General features: G+C 32.7%; 1 protein-coding gene across 1 annotated transcript in view; it reads right to left on the bottom strand.

The window, feature by feature from the left end:
• Nucleotides 1-23,362, bottom strand: part of LOC145245919 (matrilin-1-like) — a 145,871-nt gene that overhangs the window by 85,960 nt on the left and 36,549 nt on the right. Inside the window, exons 2-3 of the mRNA XM_080107661.1 lie at nt 4,063-4,167; nt 1,191-1,268 (exon numbers count right to left, since the gene is read on the bottom strand). Coding sequence (XP_079963787.1) covers nt 1,191-1,194 — 4 coding nt within the window. The 5' untranslated portion in view covers nt 1,195-1,268; nt 4,063-4,167. The remainder of the gene's footprint in view (nt 1-1,190; nt 1,269-4,062; nt 4,168-23,362) is intronic.

Below are 23,362 nucleotides of genomic sequence, written 5' to 3'. Positions count from 1 at the left end.
ACACAAGATAACTCGATAAGAACCAACCACATCAAAGCAAAGATCCACAAAACACAAGAAAACAGCAAATGCAGACTCTGTTGACGAAGAAACGAGACGATAAACCATATAGTAAGTGATTACAGTAAACTGGCCCAAAAGGAATATAAGAACAGACACGACCAAGTGGGAAGAGTAGTACACTGGGAATTATGCAAACAATTGCATCTCAAACGCATAGACAAGTGGTACAAATATAAGCCAGCAACAGTACTTGAAAACGAGAATCACAAAATCCTATAGGACAAGGACATAAAAACTGATAAACCCATCCAAGCAAGAAGACAGGATGTTGTAATAATTAACAAGAAAGAAAAGTCTTATCAAATGGTAGACTTTGCTCTTCCAGTTGACCACAGGGTGAATATCAAAGAAAAGGAGAAACGGAACAAATACACAGAGATAGCCAGAGAGGTGAAAGAGATATGGAAGATGAAAAAAAATAATCAAAATAATACTAATAATTGTAAGAGCACTAGGAATAACAAAATAAAAATAATACCTCTAAATAGTAGGCGCACTAGGAACAATCCCGAAAAACTTTGAAAAAAGAATGGGAGAAATTGGAATCAAAGGAATGACTGGAAAAATACAACGAACAACAATAATGAAAACAACTGAAAAAAGAAACCCCCCTGAATGTGTAGACTAACACACAGGAGCAACAAGCGTGGGCCAGACAAACTGCTGTTTTTTTTATTATTAACTGATGAAGCAGCACTCGTCAATTTTCTTTCAAGCATCCTAATAGAAAAACTCAACTCATATTCAAGGGTTGTCCTTGCTACTTTTAATTGGAACCTAATTAAAACACAAGTTGAGAACTTAACCTATTTAAATTTAAAACCTGTAATTACTATATATATTTTTTTTTACATAGGCATCACCACATTATCAAGGCCAAGAGGCCACTCAAGGATAAGGGTTAAAGAGTGTACAGTAGAAATTGGACAATATAGTAATCATTAGTAATGAAAATTTGGTAAATTTGATAACTTATATGGAACGGCTAATAAAGAACATTTTTTATAAATGGTTATAAACAATCAATATGCAGATTAAATATTCATAACTGATTTTACGTTTGATTCGCACTAGTGCAATAAAGATGCTGAGGATAATATGAAAAAAATATGTTGCTTTAATCTTACGCATTTCAACGCAGCTTGTTTTATCTCCATCTCGTACGCAGTGTGTACCATTTGGACATTTCCGATAGCATGGACTGTCTGAAAGAAAAACATATCATGTCAGATAAAAATGCATCTATTTATAACAGTATAATATTTGATATTCTAATTGATATTTTTACAGAGCAAAGTACCCGTTGGAATCCTTCTTTTTTTCCAATAGGTGCTCGCTATATTGATTGTGCGCTTTCTTAACCTGATAATATAAGGTAAGATCATCCGTAATCTTGTCCATAGTGTTTCTTTCTCTTGATGGGTTGTTACAGACCTTTTTTTTTTTTTTTTTACTATTTTGTCACCTCCAAACAAGGCCACTATTTCGGACCAGACTTGCAGGGGACAATTTGTAGGGAGTTGAGCAGTGAGATGTCTGTTCGCATTACACTTGAACATCTGCATGTCGGTACAGTCAGGGAAGCAGAGACCTGAGATGAAATTTCAAAGTCTAGCAGTTCGAGAAAAGTAGGTATTTGAGTAGACGATTTCTGGCATCTAGGGATTTTTACAGTGTAGGGGTTAGATTTTGCTGTTTGTCTGGTTTATCAAGGATATTTACGTCGAGGGGTACTAGTGCTTTGAGTTCGTCCACGCACTTCCCATTAAAGTGTCCTGATAGACGAGCATCGTCTACCTCGATTTTAAAATCAAAGCGATCTTTCTTTTAAGCAGAAACTCAATCAAAACTATCGATACGTCAATTGATAGGTTTATCGATTGGGAATAATAAGCATTCGATTTATTCTAATTCTTAAGTACCAACTGTTATGTTATTTTCGTAGATTAAAATTTTAGCTACCCTATGTATGATGCAGTCAGTATCTGTTTGCTGCTTCATAGATTGAGTAATAATAACCAAGTGGCGGGACCTGTGGAAATTTCACAGAGGACTGATTAATATGTAATATATTAATATTGGCATTCTGTAGATATTCAGCGTAAATGGAGACGTTCTGATATTATTGTACCTATTTACTATGCCTCCCCAGAGTTAGACACCAGGGTCGTTTTTTAACGTGGAGAAAAGGTACAAAAATAAAAATTGTCTCAGTCGTGAAGGATTTCTCCTCCACCGAAAGAGAACAAGAAATAGAAGTGCAGCATCTGAAGAACAGATACTACACTTTGATCTTGTCCCGAAGGCCAAGTGTATCCAAATAAAAGTATTTATCCAAGCTAGCAGGGACGCCCGGTGTATCCAGGTCATAAAATACGCTTAAATATGATATTCAAATTCTTGCAGATTTCGTATATATTATTATAGAGTAAATATTCTATCGATTTTTATATATTATAAAGTTGCGATTTCAAAAATAAAAATATATATCTATATGACTTGAGTTCATCAGCAAAACTGAATTCCAAAGTTATATATAATAATTCTTGGTAAAATTATTTATGACAAGAAATGGAAGCACATAACAGTTAAACGACCTCGATGTAAGCTTGATACAGCAAATAACACACACGCTATCGTATTAATATATAGATTCAGTTTTTACTGTGAATTGGTCTTATTAGTATAGTCTGAATAAAATTGAACATGTGGTTAAAATTTAAACTATGGGCGAAAAGAGTATTTTGGTAATCGTTTATTTTAATATTTCTTGAATGGTCATGCATTCTTCTGCTTTCCTGCATTCATTTCGTTATTTTATGAAACACTCTTTGCATGAAATAAAATAAATGCCAACACTAGTACAGTGTTTGTACATTTTGAGTCGTTTGTAAGGTTTCTGATAGTTTTCTTATGTTTTTTTGTATTTATGCATAACAGAAGTAGAAGGTGTGAAACAACGGAACATCGTTTCTTTGTGTTTTCAATTGTGAGGAAATTATAACGGATTCAATTAACTGAAAAAAGTTTATATTTTATCATTATTAGTGACGCTTAAGTGAAATCAAATATGTAGCTGAAACTCAACATCTGCAAGTAAACAGCGTTGAAATAATCTTTTTAAATGTATATGTGAATTCATATGTATTAAGCATATATATATATATATATATATTTCAAGTGTACTTATTCTTAACATAAGCAATGTATCATATGAACGATTCACGCATGGCCATTTGTGAAACAGTTGACGAGCAGATAAAAATTCTATGCCCCATGTCTGAACACCAAATTTCAAGTTCGTAGGTCAAAAATTCGTTGTATATAGACTGAGAAGTGTATATATATATATATATATATGTTAGCCCCTTTAAAAAACCCGTTTCTTATCGTTGGGCACTTTCAATTAAGGTCGGTCAATTTAGCTCTTATGCATAGATCATCATATAATAATTGGATCACTCTGACAGGCGTTAAAAAGCATTTAAAAAATAAATGTTTAAAATTCAACAACATTTCTCACAGTTAACGGTAGCCAAATGGATTAGGTCCTTGCTAATGAAGCCAGAGATGGCTTCTGTCGCCGGGTTCGAATTTATCGACTGTTGTTAATCGTGACACCCTGCACTGCTGATTCCCAAAAGGATTAAAGACTAGTGTCTGTAGGTATTTAATAATTATTATAGTATATATATATATATATATATATATATATATATATATATATATATATATATATATATATACTGTCTGTATGTAGCCGACGTTGCCCGGGAATCTTTTTCTCTTTCAACTTTGCAGTAACGTCATGTATGACATTATCTGTTACGTATGTTGTCATATGTGACATCAGAACATATACATTATACATATATATGCTATGACGTCATTTTGAGCAAACAAACAAACAAACAGACTTCATACGGATTTATTGTAATATATATATATATATATATATATATATATATATATATATATATATATATACATTATACTTACGATATTCGCAAAATGCACCATAGTATGACGGTGCACATTCACATTTGCAGGTTTTGTTTAGACATATGCCTCCATTTAGACAAGGCTTTTGGGGACTACATCCAACTGAAAGATAAAATAATAAAAGATAAAAGCATGAATTATGTACAAAAATTTAGATGTAATTGTGAACAAACATATTTCTCTATAAATTTCACACTTAGGATAGCTGTTAAAAATCCGGTCTCCAATCATCGCAACCTATTATGGCTCAGTGACATTATGCCTTATTTTGGCTAAAATAAAGTTTTCAACAATGTAGAAATTAAACTTTGAACACGAAGTTCGCTTTATAGTTTTATTTGTTACATTTCGTTAGAGCAGAATCAAATAAAGCGAACTTGAAATTATAGATGATCATCTCTTACTTTAAGTAGTAGTTTTAGTTCAACTTTTTCAAGCATCTCAAACAGCACATGATATAAACAAACAGGTAAAATTCTGTCAAAGATTTCATCAGATAGGCACTAAAATATGTCCTTTCAAATTTGTATTCTTCACATTATTTCAGGGTTAATTCAGTTCTTTCTAAATCTGGTTCACATTAGAGTTAGTTAAAGCGGATTAAGATATGCGTTGCGTTTCTTAGGGATCACATGGAGCGATCTATTAACCAACCAGAAATCAGAGACCGCATAAACCAACAAGCGGTAGCGTCAATAATTTGCAAACGACGTCTTGGCTGGCTACGGTATACCTTATGATGGGCCTTATAGAGACCATGTGCCCCAATAGGCACAAAATTAAAGTAAATAATCAAGAAAGGTTTGATTACAATGGAAAGAAGTGGGAGGGACGCTGTTCGGGAGTGTCTAAGTTTATTATTAGGAAATCTATTCAAAAACATATTACTCTACTAGCGGGGGGGGGGGTAGGCCTTGCCTGGTCGTTCGTAAAATGCGTTTAGATATATTTTAATTAATGTAGATTTCGTATTTATTATTACAGAAACAATTCTCTGTTGAATATCATATTGTACCTAATATATAATACTGATTTCAAAAGTAAAAAAAAAATATTTGGTTTCCACCAACTAGAATCGAAACCAAAACGTTTAGCGCTCCCGTCGTAAATCATAAAAAACGTAAGGAGCTGAGCGACGTTTTTTTATGACTGGTTTCCATAACAACCACGTCGCTTTAGAACTAGTGTTGCTGCTAATTTACCGCTGTCGCAAAAAGAGAAGTAACAAGTGAAACAGACAGAATGAAATAATGAAAGGGAGATAATTTGGGGATTTTATTGAAGCAGACGAGTGTTGTACATTGTTATTACATATGTGTACGTTATGTTTAGGGGGGGCTAGAAATAAGACTGAAATTAAACAAAGAAAAAGTGAATTTATTAGAAGCCTGGAAAAATCATGGATTACAAGAGAAAAATGCGAGCATGAAAAGTAATATGGTTAAACTTTAGCATGGAAAAGTAAAGAACTAGTTGTTAAAACTGGAAAAGAAAAGGACAAGATAATCTAGTAAACTAACTTAAAATACTGCAGCATTAAATTTTCTTTTTTAAATTCAATTTAACAGTATATAATTAATTCTTAATGCTGCAATATTTTCAGTTATAAATTTATGTTTTTTACTAGAATATCTTGTCCTTTTCTTTTCCAGTTTTTACAACCAGTCCTTTACTTTTCCATGTTTAAGCTTAACCACATTACTTTTCATGCTCGCATTTTTCTATTGAAATGAGAGATTAGAAAAAGAACGATTTCCTTGAAACAAAAACATTGTTCGACATTCATAGCGAAAATTTGTTAGACAAGAAAAGTATAGACAAGACTTTATTTGTCGCTAAAATGAAGGATTTTAGAAAGAATTGTAGCTTCATTAAAGATTCAATGGGTAGAAGCTTTGGGAGTCATGAGTGGCATTTTAAAGGGGGCTGGTGGTGCTACTCCGTGTTACCTTATATTTGTTTACGTAAAAGTATGAAGTCTTGTCTTATTTTTCTATTAAAATTTGTTGTGAATATCTACTTATTTTCAAAATTAAGAAACTGAGACATGTGCATGCGAGTATTATGTTTTTTTAACAGTTCACTTCTTGTATGTAAAAAAAAAAAATAATTGACCTGAGATCGAAACCAAAACCTAAAAACAGTGAGTGAAGTACGATAATCATTAGGTCAGTTTGACACGATCTTTATATAGTATTTTTCAACCCGCTTATTCTTAAGATAAGGAAGCTGTCATGTGAACGATTCGTGTATGCGTAGTCGTGAAACAGTTGACAAACAGATAAAAATCTGATAACCCGTCTCAAGTAACAATTTTTTTTTGACCGCTTAGAAGTCCTTTTTTATCAGGGTTAAAACAAATGAAAAATGTTCCACATGTCTGAATATCTTATATACCAAATTTCAAGTCTGTAGATAAAAAATTCGTTGAGTATATAGGTTAAGATTTTTCATCACACGCACTCATTCTCACTTTTACAGATGCATATAGATATAAATCAAAGAAGGTGTAATTATAATAAAAACAATGCAACTATTCTTCGATTTTTTTTCGGATTTAAGTCATCATGTCCATATTTTTTTTTTTGTTGTTTTAAAATTAATGAGTTCTTTGTCACCTATATCTATACCGCCACTTTGAAATCGATGAACACACCTTCTCACTGCGCGACGTCATCGGCTTAACAGGCGCCGGTGAATGTTTAATGATACAATGTTTTCTTCATAGAAAAATTCAATGGCGTATCTCTATTTCTGACTCACTTCCATGACAGAGGTTTTCTTAGAGTCTCACACCAAGTAGGGAGCCTCTTCTAAACGAGGTACTGGATATGACCTTAAACTATATCCAATGGTGAGGCCCAAGCTTATGGGCTTTGGAGGAGTGTGGAGCCACCCTTTAATTGCCATTGCTCCCAGGTCCACTCTGACCCAGAGTGGTAGTAACTGTTAGGGTCCCAACTATGGGTTAAATAGAAACCGACTTGAAAAAAAAAACCAAATATATTCTATTAAAAACCCTTTTCTTCCAAATCACTGGATTCGGCATTAAATAACCTAAAAAGAGTTGATATGCCGTAAAACAAAAACAACCAACCAACCATCTTCTGGACGAGAGCCATTCATATCGATTGGAGCCAAGTGGGGATCAAAGCGTTTGTCATGAAATGATAGAAGCTTGGTTTTGAATGCATTAAAACTGGATACATTAAAATTAACCAGCTACCTTTTGTTCCATTGCACCACTTTCATCAATAACTGGTAAATATAGATTTTTCTGAATTATATTTGACCAAAAAGCATTTATATCTAAAAGATAAAAACAAACATTACTATTAAAAAACAATTACTTCAATCAAAAGAGAAATAACTAGAAAACAGAGTTATTCACCTTGCACTATCGACTGTAAAAAGCTTATTAGAAATTCGTTTCCTTTCTATTTTGATTTTGTTTTTCTTTTTCTTTTGTCATAAAATTTATTTTTCAAATTATCTTTTTTTTTTCAATTTTTTTATTTTTAATTAATATGTTTACGACGTTCCTTTTACCCCATAGACTTGGATAAAAACCGTAACAGCGTCATAGAAACGCGCACACAAGAGGACTTTCATAGGCCATTCCAGAAGTTGTTGGAACGGTACAACAAGTGAATTGCAGCCTGTGGATATTATTTCGAAGGAGACTAGAGCTTCATGTGTGTACTATCAGTAAAAGTGCCGATACGAAAAAAACGTCTGAAAGCTTATTTAAGGCATCGTCTTCGTTGACACACCGGTTCTTGTTAGATCGGGGCGTAGAAATTTCCAGATTAGTCAGAACTTTTGCAGATACTGAAATCGGTATATGAATCGGAAAATTTGTGCATATTTTCCGATGCCAACAACGATTCTTTTCATTATCTTTTTTTTTTCATTTTATTTTGTGTAAAACAAAACTTCCACTTTAAGCAAAAATAATAAAATAAAAATATTGATTGATTTTAAACTATCAGTAAAATTAAGATCTATAGATCATCGTCCACAAGTGTGTTTTTATATTTGAGAAAATATATGCACATTTAACATGTGTTTTTACGATAATCTAGCTTAATAACAACTTTATAGTTAAACATTTAGACATTTACAAAGAAATCGGAATCGATAATTGTGCCAGAATCGGGAATTTAGAATGGAATCGGTAATTGTATCGGTATCTGGAAAAATATTACATGACTAATATATATATATATATATATATATATATATATATATATATATATATATATATATATGTATATATATATATATATATACTTAGTTGTATATAACCGGTGTTGCCAGGTCGAAACATTGCTGGGCGGAGTGTTTAGTCACATGCTATTTAAGATCCACCGAATATCCTAATTATTAACCTGCCATCATTTTCTTTAAAGTGGATCACATGTTGGATTCATGGGAACATATAACACACCAGCTTTCATCTATGAAAATCAAATAATCAAGGGGAAATAACTGTCAGTTCTTAAATAAATAAAGTTTGCTCCCCCTTTTTTTTTAAACGATATCGATGTCGGCTTTAGCAAATAATTAAAAATAAATTAGATTAAAATAAATTAAATAAATCAACTTTAAATATTATTCCTAAACAGAACAATTGAAACACTTCTATTACTAAAAGCCATTAATAACAAACAGCTAATTATTACAATAAATTTCCTTTGATGTAAATTGGGTAACTCTTTTAATGTAGATTTTCTGTGAATAAAATATGTATATATATATATATATATATATATATATATATATATATATATATATATATATATATATAAAATGATGAGGATATAATGTGCATAAAAGTTCGTTTTCATTATGAAAATTAATTTGTTTGTGAACAAACAGACAAGGATACGACTTTATTATAATCGATATATCATTTATGAATTTATATAAGTAAAATAAGAACGCGAATAACGTTAACGTAACTACAAGTAACCGGAAGTATAAATAATAGATAATTAATTTTTGTACCCCTGCCTCATCCCTCTCCTCCTTAATCCCCCCCTTTCTTTTTCATATTTAAAAAAATAAATTATTTGCATATGGTCCTTTCCTAGAGATCGCCTGTGTAAAACATAAGCGGTACTTATGCAGAGGACGACCCGTTTTACCGTGAATGTTGTCTCGGCATATTTCGGCAGCCTACATAAATAAATATGGCGAAACACTCAAGCAATGCAGCAAATGACAGTTAATAAATTAGAGGAAACTATTAGTTTAAATCATTAAAAATAAATCATTTTGGTAAACCGTCACGATAAATCTAGCGGGTTAGCAGGTTATGCTACAGTCGCCGGAAATATTGTGGTTCTACAGCATTGCAACTGTTCGAAATTTACAGAAAGAGAGAGAGAGGGAGAGAGAGAGAGAGAGAGAGAGAGAGAGAGAGAGAGAGAGAGAGAGTGTGTGTGTGTGTGTGTGTGTGTGTGTGTGTGTGTGTGTGTGTGTGTGTGCGTGTGTGTGTGTGATTGGTTCGGAACACACCGTGACGGATTGGAAAAAAATTCAAAGGAGACATTTGCAAAGAGTATTTCTTTAGGAATCCTCGAAAATCTTAAAGGCTAACCTTAACAGAAAAGAAAACAGAGCAGACAAAATAAACAAAAACATTTTGTCATGAAAATGATTTCTTTCACCCCCTCAAACCTCCTTAAAACAATAAGGAGAACAGAAAAAAAAGTGCTTACTTGTTGCTACGCATTATTTCACAAAAAAAAATTAAGTATTTATTCCTAAAACTTACCATAGATCGATTAAACCTTTTAGACACTTGCACACTACTGCTAAGAAATAATTATTTTGGTTTTCAGTTTGGAGAGTTCATAGCAAGGACAGACAATCGTACATAAGGGAGCAAAAAATAATGCAATTTAAGAATTCCTTAAGGAATTCCTCCCAAAGTTTAGAATTTGGAGATTGTTATCTCTATTTCTGGTAAAAAAATTATTTTGTGTTATAATAATTTTCTTAAACTTATTTCAATTTAATAAATGTGTAACAAAAACTTTCTAAAAAAAAAACGCATTCGAAAATTTCAGAACTTTAACTTTGTTAAATAAAAAACAAAAATTTATTTTGTGCTATTATAAATTTCCTATATTTATTTTCATTTAACAAGTGCGTAACAAAAACTTTCTAAAAACAATTAAAAACACGCATTTATCATTCATTATTGTTAGCATTTGTTGAGATTTTCGATTGTATTTGTCTGCACATGCTAAGCACTATCAATACGTCCCAACTGAAACCCCAAAACGTTGTACCTTCGCACTAGCCGGCGCGACATCCACAGAAAAACGGACCGTTCTCTGCGTAAGTACGGGCCCAAATACTTCGTTTCGTATTTAACAAACTAAGTTTTATGAACTTTACATACGCTACGTATACTAAGATAAGGATGTTATCAACAGGAAAATGTAAAGGATTACTTATTTCATTACATTTTTCCTACTAAATAAAGAAAACGTTTTGCTGCCTTTCTTTTATACTGCATAATGAACTTATATGAGTGGGGATATCTTCTTAGCTAACAAACATCTCGTATAGATCACTTAAGTAAAACCCAAATATTTGGTTTCGTATTTTTAGAAAATGACACATGTGAAGTTTATATATATTATATAATAAACTAATATTAGGTCAGAGTATATTTCAATAATAAAACGTAAACGATTACTTACTTCCTGCCTGGGTTAGACTAACCACAGTGCCGAGAAACAGCAGCGAAGCTATAAAAATCTTCATCATTACTGACGTCAGATTCCTGCGAGAAGTGAATTCAACCTGGATTTATATAGTCTTCCTTACTTTCAAATTGTGACGACGTGCGCTCTTTCACTAAAGAATTGGTTTCTTAAATGGCAGGGGAAGCTTAGTGATGAATGATTTTTTAGCAAACACATTTATTTTCCTCTTTTCTCTCGAATCAAATGCCGTGACGATTGGTCTTTTTCTCGCGACATTTCGATTTTCTACCAATGCTTTTTTTCAAACTGACAGCCATTTTGTAAAGCAGCATTTCTAAAGAATTAATCTTCAAATATATTACGCCTTTTTTTTTTTTTAAATACAAAGTTGCCAATTCAAAGAGTATTACAATGGGTATTACAAGGTAAGTTCCAAAAGTAATGCGTCCTAATTTTTATTCCGCCCAAATAGATCAGAAAAGATTGCAAATTGTATTGTGATAATGACTGAACTCATGCATTCATGACCTGAAAGTTTTACCTATCTGCTGCAGATATTGACGGTGTGAGACTCAAAGAAAGCAACCCCCACGATGGATAAGCATCAGAGGAAGAGAAGTGTCATTGAATTCCTTCTATGCAGAAAAATTGAACCTTATCAGCGTCCGTTCAACGTTTAGGAAGTCGATGGAGTTGATTCAGCACAGTTAGGAGATGGGTTTGTCGAGTTCAGAGTGGCGACAGATATGTGAGTGGCAAAGCAAGCTCTGGACTTTTACGACCAAGGCATGAAAAGAGGCTGGCAAAATCGCATTGATAATGGTGGTGACTATGTAAAGCAATAACTTCTGGAGCATAAATATAGCTCGTTTTAATGGTACCCCTCCCGTCTTCGTATCTCTTTAGCGTTATAGTTTTTGAGTTAAAAATAGGAGGCTTTACTTTGGAAACAACCTTCATACTTCATCATCTAAAAATCAATGTTCTCGTTCTTTATCTTTTTAGTGAATATTTTCTTTCATTGTTTAGAAAATGTATTCATTTGACATAATAACAGGAGACTCATACCCAGCCCCCAATAAACCATGTACATTAGAATTGCACTCAAAATATTTTTAATGTTCCGCAATAAAAGTAAAAAATCATCTATTATATAAATCTCACCTTGTCTGTTAGTGTGCGTATGTGTATGTATGTATGTATGTATGTATGTATGTATGTATGTATGTATGTATGTATGTATGCATGTATCTATGTATGTCTGCGTAAAGCTTTCGACAGAGGCGACGGATTTTCGCAATCGGTATCATTTTGAAGATCGGCCCTTCGGACAACAAATATCGAAAAATTGGCCCAAAATTATTAATTCCTTCACCCTCAACTGGGCACTTTTCTATAGGGAGGGATAGATTTTTCGCCGATTATTTCAAAAGCCATTGCCTCTTTTCCATTGTCTAACCTTCACTTAAACTACGTCATTTCCTGTTTGGCGATGGGCGCAATGACTAACGCGTCACGTTTTTTCATTTTCTTTTCCTCCTTCGCGTAACGTTCTAGCCTGCCTTCCTACTACCTATTTTTTTTTTTTTGCGCTCGCAATTTTGCCTTTTTTTTTTCCTCAACCAATACTCTTACACCACCCACTTTCTTTTCCGCCTTCGTGTCACGGGTTCGATCCTGCCTGTCTACTACAATTTCTTTTGCTCAACACACATCTCCAAACACCCGTGCAACGCCGGGCTAGTTAAATATAAAATTAAAAAACAAAAAACAAAAAAACAACAACAACAACAACAAAAAAACCCCGAAATATCTCAAAATCTATAAAAACAACAAATAAAGAGTGTGTTTTGTAAAGGCGGCGAACTTTAAATTAAAATATATCACAGAAAAATATTTTTATTATACAACTATGCATTTTATTCCAAAAATCAACTTTAAGCATTTGTAATTAAAATACAATTTTGGGCATATGCAACTCGCAACTCGTACGTACATAGCATAATCTAGAAGGCTTATATTAACAAACTCTATGCATTAAATTAGGCTGTATTTCGGAAATAACGCGTCGAATATTGTCTTCCAAATGATCTATTGTGTGTAAATAGCAGCGTAAATATTGGACTTCACATATCTCCAAAGAAAATAATCTAATGGGATTAAATCGCATGAACGCGGTGAAAAGTTGACAGGTTCATTTCGTGCAATTATTCGTTTATTAAATGTTTGTCTGAGTAAATTGATTGTATCTATCATTTGCAATTTGCAAACGCTGCTTGGGTGTCAGCCTCTTTATGATGTATTCCCAAACCAAGCTGAACTTAAAATAACCGATATTTGCCAAGTCTGCAATTAAAGAAAATAAAGTTGCTAATTTAAATTCCGGCGCCTCTAAAAACACCCTATAAAACTAGCGGGATCCATGTTCTAGCGCTACCTGAGAAAAGTGAGGAAACCCTTGGTCCCAATAGTTATACTCATGTTATAATTAGATATTTCTAAGTGAAATATTTCTCAGTGCTATATAAGGATGTCTGGCGCAAACGTAAATCCCACGATATTACTATGAAACTCCAATGGAAAGATAGACAACAGAAAACCTTATTGTTTACGTTTTCAGTGTCGCAAAGTCTATTTAAAAATGAATAGTATAGTTTTAGCTTTAGACAGATACATACCAAAGCTTCATTAGTAATATATAAGATGAATAGTATAGTTTTAGCTTTAGACAGATACATACCAAAGCTTCATTAGTAATATATAAGATGAATAGTATAGTTTTAGCTTTAGACAGATACATACCAAAGCTTCATTAGTAATATATAAGATGAATAGTATAGTTTTAGCTTTAGACAGATACATACCAAAGCTTCATTAGTAATATATAAGATGAATAGTATAGTTTTAGCTTTAGGCAGATACATACCAAAGCTTCATTAGTAATATATAAGATGAATAGTATAGCTTTAGCTTTAGACAGATACATACCAAAGCTTCATTAGTAATATATAAGATGAATAGTATAGTTTTAGCTTTAGACAGATACATACCAAAGCTTCATTAGTAATATATAAGATAAATAGTATAGTTTTAGCTTTAGACAGATACATACCAAAGCTTCATTAGTAATATATAAGATGAATAGTATAGTTTTAGCTTTAGACAGATACATACCAAAGCTTCATTAGTAATATATAAGATGAATAGTATAGTTTTAGCTTTAGACAGATACATACCAAAGCTTCATTAGTAATATATAAGATGAATAGTATAGTTTTAGCTTTAGAAAGATACATACCAAAGTTTCATTAGTAATATATAAGATGAATAGTATAGTTTTAGTTTTAGACAGATACATACCAAAGCTTCATTAGTAATATATAAGATGAATAGTATAGTTTTAGCTTTAGACAGATACATACCAAAGCTTTATTAGTAATATATAAGATGAATAGTATAGTTTTAGCTTTAGACAGATACATACCAAAGCTTCATTAGTAATATATAAGATAAATAGTATAGTTTTAGCTTTAGACAGATACATACCAAAGCTTCATTAGTAATATATAAGATGAATAGTATAGTTTTAGCTTTAGACAGATACACACCAAAGCTTCATTAGTAATATATAAGATGAATAGTATAGTTTTAGCTTTAGACAGATACATACCAAAGCTTCATTAGTAATATATAAGATGAATAGTATAGTTTTAGCTTTAGACAGATACATACCAAAGCTTCATTAGTAATATATAAGATGAATAGTATAGTTTTAGCTTTAGACAGATACATACCAAAGCTTCATTAGTAATATATAAGATGAATAGTATAGTTTTAGCTTTAGACAGATACATACCAAAGCTTCATTAGTAATATATAAGATGAATAGTATAGTTTTAGCTTTAGACAGATACATACCAAAGCTTCATTAGTAATATATAAGATGAATAGTATAGTTTTAGCTTTAGACAGATACATACCAAAGCTTCATTAGTAATATATAAGATGAATAGTATAGTTTTAGCTTTAGACAGATACATACCAAAGCTTCATTAGTAATATATAAGATGAATAGTATAGTTTTAGCTTTAGACAGATACATACCAAAGCTTCATTAGTAATATATAAGATGAATAGTATAGTTTTAGCTTTAGACAGATACATACCAAAGCTTCATTAGTAATATATAAGATGAATAGTATAGTTTTAGCTTTAGACAGATACATACCAAAGCTTCATTAGTAATATATAAGATGAATAGTATAGTTTTAGCTTTAGACAGATACATACCAAAGCTTCATTAGTAATATATAAGATGAATAGTATAGTTTTAGCTTTAGACAGATACATACCAAAGCTTCATTAGTAATATATAAGATGAATAGTATAGTTTTAGCTTTAGACAGATACATACCAAAGCTTCATTAGTAATATATAAGATGAATAGTATAGTTTTAGCTTTAGACAGATACATACCAAAGCTTCATTAGTAATATATAAGATGAATAGTCTAGTTTTAGCTTTAGACAGATACATACCAAAGCTTCATTAGTAATATATAAGATGAATAGTATAGTTTTAGCTTTAGACAGATACATACCAAAGCTTCATTAGTAATATATAAGATGAATAGTATAGTTTTAGCTTTAGACAGATACATACCAAAGCTTCATTAGTAATATATAAGATGAATAGTATAGTTTTAGCTTTAGACAGATACATACCAAAGCTTCATTAGTAATATATAAGATGAATAGTATAGTTTTAGCTTTAGACAGATACATACCAAAGCTTCATTAGTAATATATAAGATGAATAGTATAGTTTTAGCTTTAGACAGATACATACCAAAGCTTCATTAGTAATATATAAGATGAATAGTATAGTTTTAGCTTTAGACAGATACATACCAAAGCTTCATTAGTAATATATAAGATGAATAGTATAGTTTTAGCTTTAGACAGATACATACCAAAGCTTCATTAGTAATATATAAGATAAATAGTATAGTTTTAGCTTTAGACAGATACATACCAAAGCTTCATTAGTAATATATAAGATGAATAGTATAGTTTTAGCTTTAGACAGATACATACCAAATCTTCATTAGTAATATATAAGATGAATAGTATAATTTTAGCTTTAGACAGATACATACCAAAGCTTCATTAGTAATATATAAGATGAATAGTATAGTTTTAGCTTTAGACAGATACATACCAAAGCTTCATTAGTAATATATAAGATGAATAGTATAGTTTTAGCTTTAGACAGATACATACCAAAGCTTCATTAGTAATATATAAGATGAATAGTATAGTTTTAGCTTTAGACAGATACATACCAAAGCTTCATTAGTAATATATAAGATGAATAGTATAGTTTTAGCTTTAGACAGATACATACCAAAGCTTTATTAGTAATATATAAGATGAATAGTATAGTTTTAGCTTTAGACAGATACATACCAAAGCTTCATTAGTAATATATAAGATGAATAGTATAGTTTTAGCTTTAGACAGATACATACCAAAGCTTCATTAGTAATATATAAGATGAATAGTATAGTTTTAGCTTTAGACAGATACATACCAAAGCTTCATTAGTAATATATAAGATTGTAAGATTGCAGCATAATCACGTTTGACACACCGGTTCCCGTCAGATCACCAAAGTTAAGCAACGATGAACCGAGTCAGTACTAGATGGGTGACCATTTTGGACTTCCAGGTGTATTTTCTCTCCGTTTATCTTGGCGTTGTTTCCAGTGGTCCCGGACTTCTCCTTGCCACGGGACTCAAACAGTGCTGATTCAGGAGAGGTGTGGTTGTAGCTTGCACACCCCTTGTCACACAATTACATGCGCAGCTGCCCCTATAGGGAGTATCCTTTGTCTTTGTCTTTGAGACTGAACGGAGGCATCGGTCGAAGATTGCAGCGCATAAATTCCGTTTTTTGTTTACTTGGGGGTCGCCTCCTATCAAGGTTACTCTAAGATAATAGATATCTGGTAGACGGCGAGACAACACCGTGATGATCAGTAATGGTGGAACGTTGCTAGGGTTTAATTATGTAAGAGGGCGGCTCAACAATAACTTATTTACATTAGACTTGAAAACAACCATGATATAAATAGCTGGGAAACAACCCACGGTATTTTATTCTACAAACGGACAGTTCTAAGAAAGAGACTTTGCTCATAGGATTTTCGTTTAGTTTTAAGCACAGGGAGCGAGGGAAATTGTTGATAGTTGTTGTAGAGAGACGAGTACTTATTTGTGAATGGTTTACAGAGGAACCATGGAAATTATAAGGACAACCTGACCAAATTAATCTTCGCAGACTCTACGAATATTAATTACTTAATCAAGACTAACACGATTGGTGCTGTTCTCTTAGGGTGTGTGTCAAAACGTCCAGTTTTCAAATATATATATATTTTATTCAGTTTTTTACCCCAAACAAGGCAAAGTGTAGAGGGGCTACTATCAGGGACATAAGTTGAAAGGATATTATGAACAGAGATGAGCAACAAGATGTCTGTTCACATTACATTTGAACTTCTGCATGTCAGTACAGTTGGGAAAGCAGAATACCGGAAGGGAGTTCCAAAGTCTAACAGTTCCGGGGAAGAAACTATTGGAGTAGAAGGCTTTCTTACAACTAGAAATCTCTACTGTGTAGAGGTGGGTTTTAGCTGCTTGTCGGGTTTGTCGAGGGTATTTGTGTCGAGGGAGTACAAGTGCTTGTAGTTCTTCAAAGCATTCACCATTAAATACTTGTAGAACAGGCAGAGGGATGCAACATCTCGTCGATGGGAGAGAAGCTGAAGCTTAAATGACAGTTCAGGATCTATCAGGTTAGCGACTCTCTTTTGAACCCTATCCGGTAGTGAGAGAATAGGAGCAGATTCACCAGCCCAAATGTGGCAACAGTACTCCATACATGAGCGAATGGCGGCCTTATAGAGGTACAGGATACTTTCAGGCGTAAGTAGCTTTCTAGTACGGTAGAGAGAGCCCACCATTTTTCAGCAGCCTTGGTAATGCTCTCAATGTATCTGTTCTAACTCATTTTCCACGTGAACGTTAGGCCGAGGAATTTAAAAGTATTACTTTCAGGTAATGTGTTTTTGTCCATTGCTATTGATGGTAGAGCAGGTTGTTTTTAATTATTGAAGAAAACAAGCTTAGTCTTGGCAGTATTAAATGTGACCATTTATTTATATTCCCATTCCACTACAGACTGAAGGTCTTCCTCTAGTGTTTCTGCCATTTGTTTTCCCCTCGTGCCAGTTATAGAGGGTGGTGTTGCCAGTAAATATACCCATCTCAGAGACAGTTTTATCAGTCATTTATGAATATTAAGAGTAATAAAGATCCAAAGATAGACCCCTAAGGTACTCCCACATTTATATCATATTGTTTAGATGTACGATCGTCAAGGACAACCTGGATTTTTCTCTTACTTAAGAAGGATTTTATTACGTTATGTATTCTTCCAGTGATGCCATATGATCTGATTTTCCTGAGAAGACCATCGTACTGTACTCCGTCAAAAGTCTTAGATATATCTAGGGCTACCGCTCTATCCTCGCCTGCTTTGTTCAATGAATGGTGTATATTTTCAGATTACAGTTAGAATATCTTCAGTAGAACGGGCTTACCTAAATCCATATTGTTGGTTAGTCAGAAGTTTATCAGCTCTAAGGTGTAAACTAGAGCTTGATTTGGACTCAAATATTTTAGCGAAAAGCGGGAGGAGGCTAATGGGGCGGTAATTTAATGGGTCAGTTCTTTCGCAAGAACTCGTGAAAACTGGTACCAAAGAAGCAATTTTCTAGCAGCCAGGAAAGCAAGATTCCTTAAGGCTTTGTTATAAAGTTTGGGGAGAACTGGTGCAACCTCAGCAGAGCATTTTTAAATAGTGAAGCCAGGATGAGATCGGATACACATGCTTTCGAGGTGTCTAAGTTTTTATGATACCATGTACCTTAGAAGGGGTGATTTTCAAATCATCTAGTGTGGCGTCTGTCCACAAAGAAAAATCAGAGAGGGAGTGGTTTGCTGGGTTCCATGTGGAGTTTTAGGCAAACCGACTGGTAAGCATGTTAGCCTTCTCGGGTTTCGTGCAAACAAACTCATGATAGTTTGATAGTGGGGGAATTGCTGACTACCCATTATTTTTTACACTGTTGTAGATTTTCCAAAAATCTTCGATGCGTTTTCTGGTGGTTTCAGTATATTCTCTCATGGCTGTCGCCATTTCTCTCTTATAATTACTTCTATAAACTTCTGTTTATTTGAACTGGACTTATGTCGGTTAAATCTGGCGTACGCATGCTGCATTTGAGCAATGGCAGCTGCATAAGTAAAAGTAAACCATTAGGGAGAGTGGGGTTTGCTATAGAATTCCCGCGTGGGAATATTTGTTCAATTGCAGTTTTGAACCATTAAGTGGTTTATTTGCGGGAAGAGAAAGGATATGTCCCCATGGAGCATCTCTGATGAGATCCCTGATGATTTCCCAGTCAGCCTTTTTATAATACCTCGTTGTTTTGAGCAGTGGCTCTTAAGTTTTAGGTCAAGAATTACGGGCGATTTCTACCATTTGATAATGGTAGAAATCGCCCGAAATTCTTGACCTAAAGCGTGATGAGCGTTCCTAAGAGGGCTTTGGGCAATTGCTACACAATTATCAGGAACTGTGGCCAGAAATAGATCTATAAGTGAAGCATGTTGATCTTGCTGGTCAGAGAAACGTGCCGGAAATGTAACCGTCTGTGATAGGGAATGAGATATAGAGAAGCTATGTGTTATGCTACCAGCTGCATCCGTGTAAGTAGAGAATACAAGCCAGTTACTGTGGTGGACATTGAAATCACCAAATGCATGTACTTGTGCGCTAGTATCGAGGGAGAGTGCTATATCTATGCTGTCAGAAACCTTGTTTATTAGGGTAGAAGCTTGGGTCGAGAGAGAGAGAGAGAGAGAGAGATAGAGATAGAGAGAGAGAGAGAGAGAGAGAGAGAGAGAGAGAGCGGTAGAGAAAATATAAGTAGCTAATGTTATAATATTGGATTTGTATTCTTAACATCGCTTTAGTAAACGAAAGGTTCTTCTTTTTTTTACACGGTGATCACCACTTATCAAGGCCCGGAAGCAACTCAGGGATAAGGGTTATTACCAGTACATTACGTTAGTGTGGAGATTTGATGAAGTGTTTACTTAAGGGGGAGGTTTGTCAGGAATTTTTTAACGTTGGACTTGAACACATCCAAGTTGTAGTCCGGTAGGAAGAAAACAGACGGAACAGAGTTCCACAGGCGTGCAGTTCTAAGAAAGAAGCTTTGTTCATGGAATCCACGTTTTGATTTAGGCACAGATAAAGAGTGGGAGAAATTTTTCACAGTGGATTCAGCTAGACAGGTGTTTTTCGTGAAAGATTGGCGAAGGGGGGGACCAGAGATTGGAGTTCAGACGAGCACCTGTCATGGAAATAACGATAAATTCACAAAGTTAAGAATACATCAAAGAAGTAATATCTCCCTCTCTCTCTCTCTCTATCTATCTGTTTGTCTGTCTGTCTCTCTCCTTTTGTCTCTCTCCCTCTGTCTCTCTCTCTCTACATAAATATATCTATATATATAAAACTGTAACTCTTGGTTCGTTCGCAATTAATAGTCTAAAAACCACTGGACGGATGGTTTCCACGTTTTGGTATAATATGTTTACTATATCCATGTGTGTTTTTATATATTTCTTTTTAATTATAACATTATACTTAATTTTTCTATGATAAATAGGTGGTTTTCTTTGTACCGATAGGCCAATTTTTATTTAGGCACAAATATTTATTACCGCTTCCTGTCACATGACCAGTGTGTCCAATTTAGCGGTTTTCCTGCTAGATCTGGAGATTTCGTTTGCAATCTAGCGGGGAATTCTAGAAAATCTGGAGATATTTCGCACCCACGCACCCGCAATTTTAGATTAAAAATAAAGAAAAGCGCTTAAAAATACTTTAAAACAAAAAAATAAACTCATTCATGTAAGTAAAAGAAAGTAGCATTTATTTATTGCCTTTGGTAACAATTATTTATTGATTATTTGTTTTGTTTTTCACCTTTTTTCGGCTCACCATTCTTAAATCTCGCTTTAAAATCGATTTTTCCAATTACATTTTAGGTGGGGAGGGCATTTCAATCTCCGAAGTTTAGTTTAAAATACGATCTAAGCAATATTTAGAAGTATATAGTCGAAAATTGTAAAAAAACAAGAAACAACAGCAAAAAAAACACAAAAAAACTTATACCAATACAATAGAATTTAATTATCTACCAACCTAAATACTTTTAACATGCTAAAACAAAGTTTTTTTGTTTTTTTTTATTTTTCTAATTTCAAAATATGTTGCACCATTATTGTGATGTTTAATTTGTAGTATATTTCAATTTAACTTTTATTATAAAAAGTTTGAGTTTATGATTTGTTTCTTGCAAAAAAAAAAAATACCCTCTCTGAAAAAACAGATAAAACTAGCTTCATAAAATATGTAAGCCTTCTGGGGAGCTAACCGCTTCAATATAATTCCAGAAACATATTGTGAGAAAACACGGAACATTTTATATATTGAATATACTATATTCATAATTTATTATAGTTTTTTTTTTGGGGGGGGGTGAATTAGCGATTTTTGAAAATTTCAGACGATAAAAGTTAAAAATCTAGCGATTTTCTTTCTCCTGATCTCGCGGTTTTTTTTTAAATCTCAGAAAAGGATATTTTGGCTTCACAGGCTTAATGTAAACATACTGTGTTTACAATATCGGTAAATTTTCAATGGGTTTAATCACATGATTATTGATAATGTAACCATGTGATTGAAATTTGATTTAAATTAACCACACGTGGTCGCTTTGCTATCAAATATTCATCGAAAAATGGTAGGGACAGACAATGAACGCCGACGCTCAAAGTGTATAAACATTTTGACCCTTCCCTTTACTTAAAAATTCACCAAAAATCAGGAAATTAACCAATTTTAATAAATATTTCAGTATTTATCAAATCAATATAATGAACTAATCATTTTTACTTAACTCTTAATGAAAATGTTTTATTTTGTTTAAACAAAAAATACCTTTACTAAAGTTATGGTAAATAAAAAACGGAAGAATTTATTTTTGTTTTTTTTTATATAAATAAATCATCGTAATTTGTAACAATAAAAAATAATTTTTACAGGAACATTCCGAAAAAAGCCCCTAAAGTCCGTATTAATGAATTCGATATAACTCGAAGAAAAATATAATTCTCACATACTATCAGGAAATTAAAGATTCAATAAGATTCCTATTTCAGTCACCTAAATTATTTAGGGTGAAATGAGTTTAGGAATTTATAGCCAAACCTAAATATTTTTTTTTGCTTAAAAAAAATAGCATTAATAGAGTAAGTTATGCAAAATTTGCAGAGAATGCTCTGCTTTACGGTTGTTGTAAAAATGGAACCGAAATTTGAATTTCGTTCCCTTTTAAATTCGGTACATTTTTACATTACGTCCAACTCATCGTTCACATTCGACACGTCAACTTTTATAGCTTTTCGGGTATGCTGGCAAGGTTAGGGGTGTATATTCCGAAAGTCGTTCTAACATGGGTAGATTGGTAGGTGTGTCAGAAATTTCGTGAAAAATAGTGAATAATTCCACCCCGTTTTTTCCAAGCTTATAACTCCTCGAAAAATGTAACTCAAGCCCTAATTTTTTTTCAATTAAAGGAGCAAGGACCAAGGTTTCATTTAAAAAACAAAACAAAAAAAACAAACAACGTGTTTTTTTAACAAAAGGTTTTAAACTTCGGACTTTACAGGTAAATTTCTAAAAACACTACTTTTTTTTGTTTTAAATTTGAATATATTATTTATTGACCTTTTCTCTTCAATTTTTGATATATAACACTTTGGTGAGTAAATTAATTATTTACTTTTTAATAGACATTTCAAAATGGGAGGCGTGAATTATTCGACCCCCTTTCTTTCCAAGCTTATAACTACTCGAAAAAATGTAATTCAAGCCTTTTTTTTTCAATTAAAGGAGCAAGGACCAAGGTTTCATTAAAAAGAAGACAAAAGAAAAAACAAACAACGTGGTTTAAAAAAAAACTTCGAACTTTACAGGTAAATTTCTAAAAAACACTACTTTTTTTGTTTTAAATTTGAATATATTATTTATTGACCTTTTCTCTTCAATTTGTGATATATAAAACTTTGGTGTGTAAATTAATTATTTACTTTTTAATAGACACCTGAAAATGGGGGGGCGTGAATTAAAAAAAAATTATATTCTGTTTATTGGAAAGAGCATAAAATTTCACATTGATCCTGAAAATATAGTAAAAATAGAATCAATAGAAAAATTTTGATAGATTTTTTAAGTTTAAAAATTGAAAAATATTGAATTCGTAAAATTCATTACTGTTTTAAATATTTCTATTACTTTTAAAACAACTTTAATAGCTTATTTTAGAAGTATAATCCATAAAGTAAATAAACAACCCACTTTTAAAAGAG

Source organism: Euprymna scolopes, chromosome 23, assembly GCF_053919585.1.
Source record: "Euprymna scolopes isolate OS-2025 chromosome 23, ASM5391958v1, whole genome shotgun sequence".
In the NCBI taxonomy this organism is placed as follows: domain Eukaryota; kingdom Metazoa; phylum Mollusca; class Cephalopoda; order Sepiida; family Sepiolidae; genus Euprymna; species Euprymna scolopes.
Note: the sequence above shows the minus strand (reverse complement) of the source record. Positions and strands in the feature narration are given on the sequence as shown.